The sequence below is a fragment of the Tyto alba genome, unplaced genomic scaffold, assembly GCF_018691265.1.
Source record: "Tyto alba isolate M040663 unplaced genomic scaffold, T.alba_DEE_v4.0 Super-Scaffold_26, whole genome shotgun sequence".
NCBI classification, from domain to species: Eukaryota; Metazoa; Chordata; class Aves; order Strigiformes; family Tytonidae; genus Tyto; species Tyto alba.
Genome location: NW_024881300.1, coordinates 22,103,158 through 22,116,592, shown reverse-complemented (window position 1 = coordinate 22,116,592; position 13,435 = coordinate 22,103,158). Strand labels below are relative to the sequence as shown.

The following is a 13,435-nucleotide window of genomic DNA, read 5'->3' as shown; positions in this document are numbered from 1 at the left end:
GGGTTCCGGGGTTTAAGGACGGGAGGCGGGGGTGCCGCTGCCGGGGAGCAGCGCGAGTGTGAAGGTCAAGGCCAGGCTCCCAGCTGCGCCAGCCGGGCATCTGAAATAGAGGAGACGTTGACCATCCTGAGCCCCAGCTCAGGAGTAGCACCACCTCCTCCTCCTCTTTCTTCCTCCTCCTCCTCCTCCTCCTCCTCCTCAGCAGTGCTGCCGAGCTCCTGCTTCTGGGGGTGGGCATACCTGGGGGTGGGGCTGCGGGATGGGAACGGCCCCGAGCCCTGCAGCGAGATGATCAGCGGTGCCATTCCTCCACCCCCCCTGCCAACAACGGGGGCTAAACCAGCACGAGGCAGCCTCTCCTCCAGCACGTCCGAGAGCTTGACTTTGCTGTTCTCTTCACACGATTTTGGGGCTATAAATAGATATGCGTGTTCCTCTGCCTCTATGATTAATATCAGTGCTAGACTGAGCTATCAGTTGTGATTAATTCTGGTCACAGGTGCCCCTTTTTAATGCTCCAAATGAAGGTAACGGAACGAGCTCCCACGACGCTATCAGCAAAATACCAAAGGAGCCACGCACATTTGCTGGGAAACTTCAAAACAGCTTCTGCTTAAAAATAGTCTGTTTGAAAATGATAAAATATTTCATTCTGCGTTCTTGGGAGGTTTGTTTGAGAACTAGAGCCACTGTTGCTGTGGAGACCTGCTGTTTGGTTTCTCCCCAAGCCGGGGGCCTGTTTTGCAGCAGCATGGCTCCTTGCTTTGGAGAGCACACAGAAAATATTTGTGAGGTCTGTGGGGGGGGTGTTTCAGAGCAATGTCTGCAGTTCAGAGCTCAGTCCTGATCTGGGCGGCAGCATTGCCCTGACAGAGGAGCTGGAAGGGGAGAGGAATTGAGACCTGACTCCCCCACAGCATTAGCAATTCTCTTAATTTCCTACCTAAAAGTTTGCCTTTCCATTTCCCCGGGGCTGCGTCCGCTCTGACAGATGATCTGTCTGTAGCATATTGCGTGACCAGGGGGAAAAGCAGGATTGATGCAACTGCTGCTTGGTTGGAGTAGCAAGGCAGGGCTCCAGGTTTCTTCCTGCTGTGCCACGGGGAGCCGGGCAAACAAGGCCGTCAGAGCTGCCAGCCCCTCGGCACCTGCAGTGCCCGAGGATGGAGGTTGATTTTCTCTCTCTCCGACTCCTCCACGAAGGTGGTGTCCGTGTCCTGAGTGTCTGTTTGCTCGCAGGCTGGACGGCGTTGCATGAGGCATGCAACCGGGGTTACTACGATGTTGCGAAGCAGCTGCTTGCTGCGGGCGCCGAAGTCAACACAAAGGGGTTGGACGACGACACCCCGCTGCACGATGCAGCCAATAACGGGCACTTCAAGGTTGGTCTTTGCTGGTTTTAATTATTTTCCCTCGTGCTGCAAGCGGCCAGCTGCGCAAATACGGAGACGCCGGTTCTTTTATTCTCATTTGCTGCTGATAGCCACGTAGCAGGCAAGGATTCCCCTGCCCCCCGTGCCGTTGAGTGCTTTACTTGGTGTTTCCCCGTGCAGAGGGGTAGGTCATTCTTCTTCTGGGCTCAGGGGGAGGGAGCGTGGCTTTGTGGCTTGTTCTTCTCCCTTCTCCTCTGCCCAGGTTGATTCATGGTGCTGTTCTTTGACTCCTTTCCTGCCGGTGACGGTTAGTACCAGAAGGCGTGTCCTGAGGACAAGCTGCTTGAGGACAGTCCCCCCCTTTCGTTCCGTGTGAAAGCTGTACAAAAAGCCTGGAACCGCGACGTCGTGAGCATCTCTCAAGTCTCCCTTTCTGTTTTCAGGTGGTGAAATTGTTGTTACATTACGGAGGGAATCCTCATCAAAGCAACAGGAAGGGCGAGACACCTTTAAAAGTAGCTAACTCCCCCACCATGGTGAATCTGCTCCTGGGAAAGACCACGTACCCCTCTAGCGAAGAGAGCTCAACAGGTGAGATTGACCTTTATGTGAACGTGGGAGTGATGTTTGTGGCCTGCAGCTGTCTGTTAATACAGAGACGTTAAGAGGACAGTGAAGTTAGACTCTTGTCAGAATATCTGCACGCTGCTGCCACGGTCAGGAGCCCATCTGTAGCTGTAACCCAAAGTCAGACAACATAACTACCAGCCCTTAGCTCCGGGAGCTCTAGCTGTTTGCCCTGGAAGCCTACGTTGAGATCACTTGCCTGGTGCAATGGAGATGTAGGATTGGAAGCCAATTGCAGGTAAATGGATATCTTACCTTTGAAATGTGGGTAATACTCCAGCTCGTGCGTAGAGAGGAGGAGGTTCGCGTGCACGTCGTGTATTCCCCTCCCTCCCCGGTCGGAGGGCACGGCGCTCGGCTCTACCAGTGCTGACGTTTCAGGTTGTGGCTGTGCCAGGTGGGAAGTGCTGCAGGTTTTAATTAGCGCCAATTAGAGTTCCAGTCTTACGGGGAGTCTTGACCTACGCCGCCTGCAAGTCACAACCCTGTTAAACACTCCTCTTGCTACGCCCAGGGTGTTGTTTTGAGGAACACCCCGTGCAGGTGTGAGACTGGATGGCTGTTCCTTTCTAAAAGATCTCCCAACCTGGCGTTTCAAGCTTTCAGCTGCAAAATTTGCAAGGGCTGGGTGAGGCAAAAGAGCGGCAGGGCCGTTCGCAGGGGTTCACGTCTGCGGCAGACTGATGATGTCCCCGCCCCGGAGCCCCTCGCAGTCCTTAACGCGTTGTTCTTCTCTCTCTGCAGAGACCTCAGAAGAGGAGGATGCCCCTTCCTTCGCTCCCTCCAGCTCTGTTGATGGCAATAACACGGACTCAGAGTTTGAGAAGGGTTTGAAGCACAAGCCCAAGGCCCAGGAGCCCCCCAAAACCATCACCCCGGTGAAGGATGAGTATGAATTTGATGAGGACGATGAGCAGGACCGGGTCCCGCCAGTCGATGACAAACATTTGCTGAAAAAGGATTACAGAAAAGAGACTAAAGCAAACAGTTTCATTTCCATACCCAAAATGGAAGTGAAAACTTATACTAAAAATAACACAATTACACCAAAGAAAGCTGCCCACCGCATCCTGTCGGACAGCTCGGACGAGGAGGAGACAAGCGTTGCTGTGGGGACGGGGGAGAAGCTGCGGCTTTCGACCCACTCGCTATTGCCCAGCAGCAAGATTCGGGAGCCCGCCAGCACAAAGCCACCGAAGGAGAAAAGCAAAGTAAAAAAGAAGCGGAAGAAGGAGACGAAAAGCAAAGAGGTTCGGTTTGGCAAAAAAAATGACAAATTTTGTTCCTCTGAATCAGAGAGTGAAAACGTGGAGAGTGAGGAGGATGATAGAGACTCTCTTCAGAGCTCTAGCTGTGTAAAGGACTCCAGGCTAGTGCTAAAGGAATCCTCCTTGTTTAACTCTCTGTCTGCCTCATCGACCTCCTCTCATGGGAGTTTAGCATCCCAGAAACATAATCCTAATCTTACAGAACAGCACTCCAAGCACTGGAGGACGGACAATTGGAAAACCATATCTTCTCCAGCTTGGTCAGATGTCAGTTCCTTATCGGACTCCACCAGGACGAGACTGACGAGCGAGTCAGACTACTCGTCCGAGGACTCGAGCTTAGAGTCGCTAAAGCCCGTCAGGAAGAAACCAGAGCACAAAAAGAAAAACACGCCACACAACACTGTTTCTGAGAAAAAGAATTCATTCCATAGCAATGTGGATGGAGCAATTCCAAAGCTGGACAAGGAGGGGAAGGTTGTTAAAAAGCATAAAACAAAACACAAACATAAAAACAAGGAGAAGGGGCAGTGTCCCATCAGCCAAGACATTAAAATAATCAAAACATTTTCTTTTGAGTTTGAGGACTCTAAACAAAAGCCGGAGAAAGGCTTGATAGTAGAGACAGAAAATCCAGTCGAAAACAAGTTGAAAGTGTTAAAGCATGAGCGAGAACACGGTAAGAAGGAGGAAAAGCTCCCCAAAGGTAAAGCGGAGGAGAAGGAGTGGCTGTTTAAAGATGAGACTGGAAAATCCTCGAAAGAGGAAAAATCATTAAGAAAAGTCAAAGATGGTAGTAAAGACATGAGCAAATCCTTCAGAGAAGGATTGAGTAAATCAGAAAAAGAGAAACCTGTAAAGGAGAAGTCCCCCAAAGAGGAGAAGCCAAGAATACACAAGGAGGAGAGAAAGAAGAAGTCAAAGGACAAGCAGTCAAAATCTGAAAAGAAGAATGAGCTGAAGGAGGAGAAGGCTTCTAAACTGGAGAAAGAAAAATCCTTCAAGGAAGAGAAAGAAAAATGCAAAAAAGAAAAACTCTACAGGGATGAGTCTGGGTTTGATGAGTTTAATAACAAAAACCAGTTTCCCGAAAGCGAGGACACAAAGTTCAGCCTTTCAGATGATCAGCAAGAGAGGTGGTTTTCGGATTTGTCTTCTGATTCATCCTTCGATTTCAAAGGTGAAGATAGCTGGGATTCTCCAGTAACAGATTTCAGGGAGATGAAGAACGACACCGTGGCAAAACTAATCATAGAACCTGTGAAAGAGGAAATTAAAGACAAGAAAAAGGAAAATAAAACGAAAGAGAAGAAGGAATACAATGAGAAACGAAGTGAAAAGGACACTTTCTTAAAGAAGAAAGAGAGGGACTACGTGGACAAAAGCTCCGAGAAGAAGAAGGACCAAACAGACAGGCACAAAGGTACTCCTAGTTATTTGCCTGAAAAGGATAAGAAAAGGAAGGATTCTGCAGAGAGTGTCAAGGAGAGGAAAGAAAAAGACACAGGTGAAACCAACAAAGACAGAAAAGATTCCTCTGATGGCTCTAAAGATCGAAAAGAGACCAAAACGAAGCAGGAGGAGCCCTATCGAGATGACTTTAAAGAATATGGCTGCGAAACGTTCTTCAAGGATAAGTCTGACCCTGAATTCAGTGCTAAAACTCTGGAGAGTTGGGAGAGGCACCATTCTGGGAAGGAAAAGGAGAAGAAGGATGCTCCCGATAAAGAAAAAAAAGAAAAGGTGAAGCCAGAAAAATACAAGGAAAAATCCAAAGAAGGTGACAAGGAGAAAAATGAAAAAGCTGCCCCAGAGAAAACCCTGAAGGACAAAGAACTAGACAAGAGTTTCAAAGAGAAAAAAGAAACTAAAGAGAAGTACAAAGACCTGCACAGCAAAGACAAAGAAAGGAAGAGTTCTTTTGACCAGGTCAAAGAGAAAAAAGAGAAGAACTTCTCCGCGGATCGAGAGGACTTCTCCGAGAAAAAGGATGAGAAGAAAGGCAAGGAGAAAAGCTGGTACAGCATCGCAGACATCTTCACAGATGAGAGCGAAGACGAGAGGGACGATTACAGCTTGGCTGGGTTCAAAGTCAGCGACTCCGCTGGGAGCGAACTGCATCGTCTGGACAGTCTGCAGGAGAAGGACGACGGCGCGGGTGCTGAGAAGGAGCTGTACCCTGAGAAGCACCGCAAGTACTCCTCTGACCGGCAGCATTCGGGAGAGAAGCAGAAAGATAAGGACTCCAAGGAGAAGAAAAAGGACAAAGGGACATCGGAAGGGGGAAAAGAGAAGAAGGAGAAGAGTTCCTTTGAAAAACACAAAGAGAAGAAAGATAAAGACTCTTCCGAGAAGTACAAGGACAGGAAGGACAGAACGTCCGTAGATTCCACTCAGGAGAAGAAAAACAAGCAAAAGCTCCCAGAAAAGGTTGAGAAGAAACACGCCAGTGACGACAAGGTGAAAAGCAAGCATAAGGAGAAGCCGGATAAAGAGCATTCCAAAGAGAAGAAGTCTTCAAAAGGAGGGGAGTCGGAGAAAAGCCTGCTGGAGAAATTGGAGGAGGAGGCTCTGAACGACTACAGAGACGACTCCAACGACAAAATCAGCGAGATCTCTTCCGACAGCTTCACGGATCGAGGGCAAGAACCGGGACTGACCAGCCTCTTTGAGTCTTCTAACCTCTCTCTTACCGACGCCGCTGAAGAAAAGTTCAAGGACTCTCTCCCTTTACCCTGCTTGCAGGACAAACTCAAGGAGAAGGAGAGACACAGGCATTCCTCATCCTCGTCAAAGAAGAGTCACGAGAAGGAAAAAGCAAAGAAGGAGAAGACAGAGAAAAAGGAAAAAACAGAAGAATTCAAAGACTCCAGCAGCAGAAAGGATTCCACTCATTATGAAAAAGATTTTTCTGTGGATGGGGAGGCTTTTAGCACTTCCTACAACATGAAGGCAGAGCCTGATGAGGAACCAGAGAAAAGCATTGATTACTTATTTTCTGAAAAGAAAGATAAAAATGATTCTGAAAGAGAGCTGTCAAAGAAGGCGGAAAAAGAAAAGACTTACGGTTCCAGCACCATCAGCACAGTTAAAGAGAAAAAGAAGCGAGATAAACACAAGGAAAAATGGAAGGAGGAAAAGGAAAAGCATAGAGACAAACATGCAGATGGTTTCTTCAAACATCACAAAGACGAGCCAAAGTCAACGCTTAAAGACAAGGACAGTCCTCAAGTTACCACCTTTAAAGATAAATCAAAGGAGGACAACCTCAAATTCGGCGAAACCAAACTGAAGGAGAAGCTCAAGGAGAACCAAGAGAAAGACAAGTCAGAGTCAATCAAAATAAGCAACGGGAATGAAAAAGTGACCCTTTCCAAAGAGAGCGGCAAGAAAGACGCCAGGCCAAGGGAGAAACTTCTGGGAGACGGTGATTTGATGATGACCAGCTTTGAGAGGATGCTGAGCCAGAAGGACCTGGAAATCGAGGAGCGCCACAAAAGGCACAAAGAGAGAATGAAGCAAATGGAGAAAATGAGGCACAGGTCCGGAGACCCCAAACTGAAGGACAAACTGAAAAGCTCGGAAGATGTGCGCAAGAGGAGTCTGGATCTGGCAACGAAGAAGCCGTTGGCGCTGGACACTCAGCTCAAGGACAAGAAGCTTAAAGAGTTGGGTCCACTGACTCCTATACTGTCGCCGGAAAACAAGGCGCAGCCTGCAGTTGGGACGGACTCCAAGGACTGGATAACGGGTCCACAGCTGAAGGAGATCCTCCCGGCCTCTCCCAGGCCCGATCAGAACCGGCCGACGGGAGTCCCGACCCCGGCGTCCGTCGTCTCCTGCCCGAGCTACGAGGAGGTGATGCAGACGCCCCGGACTCCTTCGTGCAGCAACGAAGACTACACGGACCTGATGTTTGAATGCGCGGACTCGCAGCACTCGCTGCCCATAGCCACCATGTCCATGAACGCCTGTTCTCCATCCTTCTTCGACAGGTACGCCAATGTTTCCGGCGGGCTCCCCGAGAATCCGAGTCAGACCCCGACTCGCACCATCCCCTCCACGAACCTCTATCGTTCCATCTCAGTTGACATCAGAAGGGCACCCGAAGAAGAATTCAGCGTCGGAGATAAATTTTTCAGGCAGCAAAGCGTCCCAGCGACGTCAAATTATGACTCCCCCGTGCAGCATTTAATGGAGGAGAAGGTTCCCCTTCCTTCTGTCCCCGCGGAGAAGTTCCAGTGTTTATCTCCTGGGTATTACTCACCAGATTATGGGGTTTCATCCCCGAAAGTGGAAGCTTTGCACTGTGCGCCCGGAGCCGTCAGCGGGGTCACCCAGTCGCCTGAAAGCGTCTTTTCTGGTTTGCAAGCAAAGTCCTCCCCTTCGCACAGAGATGAATTGCTGGCTCCCTCAGTAGAAAGCGCTCTTCCCCCCGACCTCGGCCTGCCCTTGGATACCACGGAGGAGCAGCAGGCCACTGCCTCCATCATGCCGCCGGAATCTACCTACTTGCCACCAATCGAGGAAAACCATTTTAGTTCGGGCATGCCCGAGCAGAACAATATAGACTGGGATAACCCCCCTTCCAGAAACCCCGACGCCGCCATTCCTCCCAGCCTGATGGGTAACCCAGCCGAGCACTCCGTCAGCTGGTCCATGGGCTCAGAGCTTCTGATGAAATCTCCCCAGAGGTTTTCCGAGTCCCCTAAACCTCCCCTCTGCTCCCTAGAGCAAATCCATCCTGCACCGGTAGCCTTCATTCCCGCAGATACTTCCTACCCCGTTTCTCCCGTTTCTTACCCTCTGTCCGTGTCTGAACCGGGGCTCGATGAAGTCAAGGAGGACGCTGAGGAAGCAGTCCCAGGAGAAATAGCGAATGCCGAAGATCAAGCTCCGTACATGTCCCCTACTAGGTTAGACACGTTCTTCAGTAACTGCAAGCCTCTTCCAGAAGAAGCACCTGAGATACCTCCAGAGCCCCCCTGTATGCCAGCAGAACCTCAGGCAGAAGTTGTTAACGCGCCGGAAAACAACTATTTGGAAAACAATAACGCTGCGCCTGCAAATACAGAGGAGGCCGTAACGTGGCCTGATCCCTTCACCAGTGCCGAAGAGGACTTGGACCTCGGCCCCTTCTCGCTACCCGAGCTGCCGCTCCAACCGAAGGATGTTGCGGAGACAGAGATGGCGGAGGCGGCGGAGGCGGCGGAAGAAAACCCGGCAGCACCTTCAGAAACGGGCGCTGGGGTGGTTAAAGCCGGCGCGTCCGTCATAGCGTCCGGCGAGCCGGAGGAGCCGCCAGCCAGCCAGGCTGCCGCCGTCCCCCCCGCCGAGACGGAGCCCCGGGCAGAGGAGCACAAACCAGAAGCGGCTGCTCAAGAAACGGCCTCGGAAGCGCTGAGCGTCGCTGAGGAAAAAGGAGCGGAGGACTCGGAAGCGCAGGTTTTCCAGCAGCCCCCGTCCGAGGCTGCTCAGGCGGAGAGCAAGGAGGCGGAGGCCGGGCGGGAAGACCTGTCGTCTTCTGGTGGGGTGGCGGAGAGCAGCTCCCAGACCTGTCCCCCCCCCGCGGCCGCCGCCGAGGGCAGCGCTCCCCAGGAGGGTCCTGCGGCGCGCGGCGGGAGCCAGGCCCCTTCCTCCCAGGGGGATGCGCCGCTGGGCAACGCTCAAGCAGAAACCGTTGAGCCGGTACAAAAACCGGTAGCAGAAGCTCCCAAACCGCCCAAAATAGAAGAGATTCCTCAGCGGATTACCAGGAACCGGGCTCAGATGCTCGCCAACCAAAACAAGCAGAACGCCGCCTCTTCGGAGAAGGAATTCCCTCCCGTTCCTGCGCCCGCCACACGCGCCAAAGGCCGCATCACGGAGGAGGATGATTCCCAGGCTCAGCACCCGCGCAAGCGCCGGTTCCAGCGCTCCAACCAGCAGCTGCAGCAGCAGATCAACACGTCCACCCAGCAGACGAGGGAGATGATACAGCAAACCCTGGCAGCTATCGTAGACGCTATAAAACTGGACGACATTGAACCTTATCACAGTGACAGGTCCAACCCTTACTTTGAGTACCTCCAGATCAGGAAAAAGATTGAAGAGAAGCGGAAAATCCTCTGCTATATTACCCCCCAAGCTCCGCAGTGCTACGCTGAATATGTCACCTATACAGGCTCTTACCTGTTGGACGGCAAGCCTCTCAGCAAGCTCCATATTCCAGTGGTGAGTCACCTTCTGTCTTTAAGCGGCAGCATCGGGGACTGTCCCCTCCCTCGCTGCTACAAGGCACAGCCAGGTTGTCCCCTGTGCACCGCGAGCGCCCTTGCAGTGCCGACGGCACCCCCGCCGTGGTTTTAGCCTAATTTTAGAACGCGCTCGTGACGACAGATCTAAGCCTCGGTAAGTAGAGGGCTGCGTGATAAACGCATCCTCTGAGATGCCGTATTTTGTCAGAGGAGACCTTGGGCTGCGCTTAGGAACCTGAGATTTGTTCGGGCTTTAGAGCAACTTTGTTTGAATCCACTGGATTTGAGGCTGGAAGGCAAGACCGCTTTTATAGGGAGTATAGTAATTGGGTAATGAACCTCGAAGGCCGCAGGAAAAAAGATGGTTTTTAACTCCTGCCTTCATTTTGCCAAGCACTGCTCTTCGGCTCGCCGATAGCACACGCTCCTGGGCAGCGGGATCTGCGTTTCGCTGCTGCGCTGCATGAACGGACTTGCTAATACAAATGCATCGATAAACTTCATGCTGCAGGCAGTAAATCCGGCCCGCAGCTCGGGGAAGGAGGGTCGCTACCACGTCAGACTTGGTTCCCCTGCTGCCCCGGGCTGCGGGTGTTTCTGTTGCAGCGCGCTCCGCGCGGGAGTTGCTGGTTGCCTGAGTGAATTCCCGTCCGGTCTGCCCCGGCACCGCCGTGGTTGTAGCCCGTGTTCGCATCCGCTTGTTCCTTCCTAGACTCACCCAGAGCCCCCTGCCCCTCTGCTCTGCGACTCGGGCAGCACCTTGCTCCCCGCGAGAGCGCAGGGCAGATCAGAACCATAGGTGCCCTTCCCGGGGTGCAGCATCATCCCCTTCTCCAGAGGCGCCCAGGTGCTGGTACAAACTCCCCGGGCAGCACGTTGGGGTGAGGGGGGGGGGGCGTGATTTAGGCTCTGGTTCTGCAGGCTGAGCTCTTCTCGGCGCTGGGGACCCCCTGCCCTCTCGTCTCACCCCTCGCCGCGGTCCTTTGCCGCCCGCCTGCCGAGGAAATGGGCTTTTTCCTCCATCCAGCTCCACGCAGCGCCCCGCGGGGTGGCACCGGGTCCCTCTCCGAGCCCTTTCGGGGTGGGGGGGAGCGGGCAGCCCCCCCCCCCGGGCTGCACACCCCGCAGCCTTGCCGGCTCTAACCCTCCACTGCCGTGTGCCCGCAGATCGCCCCGCCGCCGTCGCTCGCGGAGCCGCTGAAGGAGCTCTTCAAGCAGCAGGAAGCCGTCCGGGGGAAGCTGCGGCTCCAGCACAGCATCGAGCGGGTAAGGGAACGCGCCGGGGGAACTGAGATCCTGAATTTCCTCCGCTGGGGAGACTGAGGCTGCCGGGCTCACTGCTCCGTTTGCTCTTCCTCAGGAGAAGCTCATCGTCTCCTGCGAGCAAGAGATTTTGAGAGTTCATTGTCGGGCGGCAAGGACTATTGCCAACCAGGCTGTGCCCTTCAGTGCCTGCACCATGCTGCTGGACTCCGAGGTCTATAACATGCCTCTAGAAAATCAGGTCAGTCTGGGCGGCGGAGAAATCTCGGAGGTGCTGAGCGAGCCCCTGAGGCAGACGGTGCTTTTCGGGAGGGAGGGAGGGAGCCCGGAGTTACCGCTCTCCCTGCGCGGGGGCCCGCCGCGGCACGGGGGGGCAGGAGCCCTCCCCAGCACGTGCCCAGTTTGCCTGTGACTCGGTTTCTGGTGTCCCGTGTTCTGGGGCGCCCCCCCCCACGCGTCCCCGGGGGGAGGAAGGGAGCACAGGGGCACGGGGAGCATCGCGTCCCTTCAGGAGCAGAGATGACTCGGGTTTATCAGCCTCAGGCCTTTCTTCTCAATCAGGATCAGCAGCAGCCTCAAAAGGTTTATTTCATTATACTCCGGGACACCTTTTCCTGTTGAAGGAAGGGGGGAGAGCCGTTGGATCGATCTGTGTCTGCACAGCGGCTTTGAAAGAGCCGGACTCTGCCTCACAGCCCCCAAGAAACGGGGTCGTTTCTTCGATTTCACGTCGTTCCGTGCCGGGGAAGGAGGATCCGTGGCCGGTTGGTGCAGCCGGTTGGTCGCGGGGGTCCTGAGCCACCCCGCCCAGCACCCTCTGCAGCCGGCGCCCCGCCGGAGCAGGCTGCTGCATTGCGGGAGGGATCCCGTCCCTGCGCGGGACCCGGGAATTTATTTAGCGACCCGGCATATTGATCCAGGAGCCTTGATTCATCCCTCGGCATCTCCCAGCCAAGCGTCCTTCTGCAGCGAAGACACCGGCGATCTCGGGGGGGAGTTGAAGGGGACGGGAGAGGCACCGGGGGCTGCGACAGGCAGATTCTCCCCAAAACAAGCGAAAACGGGGAGTTGGGTGCACGCCCGTGCGCCCTCAGGGCTGAAGCCCCTGGCAAAGGGCTGGGAGGGGAGCGGGGAGCAGCGTGCTCTGCTCTCCCGCCCTGCAGTCACCTGCCTTGTTTCTGATGAGCGCGTGCCCCACGAGCGGTTTGAATGTGGCCTCTTAGACCCGGAACTGCTTACGGTAACAAAAAAAAAAAAAAAAAAAAAAAAAATTAAAAAAATCTACCGTGTAATTCCCTTTTGCTGTCTTGCTTAGGGAGACGAAAACAAATCGGTCAGAGACCGTTTCAACGCGCGACAGTTCATTTCCTGGTTGCAAGACGTGGATGACAAGTACGATCGGATGAAGGTGAGCGGCGCGGGCAGCCCCTCGTCCTGCTGCTCCCCCGAGCGGGGTCCCGGCCCCCCCCCCAGCCCAGACGCTGCCTCTGTGGTTCCCCAAAACTCTGCGGGGAGCCGGTGTCCCGCGGTGGGCTGGGGGACGCTGCGGGGGAGCCTCTGCTGGTTCCAAAAAGGGGAGAGGAGACGCGTCCTGCTGGGGGTTGTCTGGCCGGGCGCTTAACTCTGCTTCGTGCCGTAACGGTCTGGAGCTCTGTCGGTCGGTGAAACCCTCGGGGGGACGTGGAGGTGGCAAGAGCTCCCGCGCGGCGATTTTTCCAGAGCTGGGGGAGCGGGGGGACGGTGGCGCTTTCAGCCGGTGACCCGCAGGGAGGTGGCAGCTCCCGCCAAGGGAGCAGGACCCGGCTCTCGGGGACTCTCTGCCGAGGCGGTCGCCAGCCGGGCCAGTGCTCCGAGCATTTAGGAGCCTGTAAAAGCCGCCCCACCAGGCCCTTTCGTCTCTGCTCCAGCTGGAATCGAGCTCAGCAGACGTCCCAAATCCAGGTTTCCTTCCTGCAAGGACGTGTGTGGCATCAGGTCCCCTGTCTTTGCCGGGTGGGACGGGCAGCAGGAGCTTTTCCTGCCCTCTCCCGCTCACCCCTCATCTCTGCTTGTTTTGTGTTTTTGCTTTTTGTTTGGTTTTTTTTTTTTTCATTTTTTTTTTTCCTCCCCCCCCGCCCCGATCCAGACGTGCCTGCTCATGCGCCAGCAACACGAAGCTGCCGCCTTGAACGCGGTGCAGAGGATGGAGTGGCAGCTGAAGGTGCAGGAGCTGGACCCCGCGGGGCACAAATCCCTCTGCGTGAACGAGGTGCCCTCGTTCTATGTGCCAATGGTCGACGTGAACGATGACTTTGTGCTCTTGCCGGCATGACAGCTCAAAACCAGGAGACATCACTGAAAACTGGCAAGGACGGGAGCCCTCCGAGGTCGGGCGGTCGAGCTCACATTCACCCTTACCGCTTGCTGATGAATCCCTGGTCAGAGGAGGAGGAAGCAGCTATCGGCAGAAAACAAAACAATAAGAAAAATAATTGCACTTTCTTCACAACGCGTCCCTCGCTTCCGGACTGACGGCAGCTCCGCCGGGCAGCGGGCCGGGGCGCGTCTCCTTCCCACGCGGCTGCCGCGGCGGGGAGGCGGCCGGGCTGCGCGGGCAGCGAGCGCTCACCGGCCGAGAGACTGGCGGAGGGAGGAGGCCAAGGACACCACTCGTGTGTGGCAGGAGCTG

At 54.6% G+C, this 13,435-nt stretch overlaps 1 protein-coding gene across 2 annotated transcripts in view; it reads left to right on the top strand.

Annotated features, from left to right (window-relative positions):
• Positions 1-13,226, top strand: part of ANKRD11 (ankyrin repeat domain 11) — a 157,745-nt gene extending 144,519 nt beyond the window's left edge. For both annotated transcript variants that reach the window (XM_042797622.1, XM_042797623.1), the window contains 7 exons: positions 1,240-1,382; positions 1,817-1,964; positions 2,745-9,481; positions 10,672-10,770; positions 10,865-11,008; positions 12,083-12,175; positions 12,893-13,226. In XM_042797622.1, the coding sequence (XP_042653556.1) occupies positions 1,240-1,382; positions 1,817-1,964; positions 2,745-9,481; positions 10,672-10,770; positions 10,865-11,008; positions 12,083-12,175; positions 12,893-13,078 (7,550 nt within the window). In that variant the 3' untranslated portion in view covers positions 13,079-13,226. The remainder of the gene's footprint in view (positions 1-1,239; positions 1,383-1,816; positions 1,965-2,744; positions 9,482-10,671; positions 10,771-10,864; positions 11,009-12,082; positions 12,176-12,892) is intronic.
• The last annotated feature ends 209 nt before the right edge of the window (positions 13,227-13,435 follow it).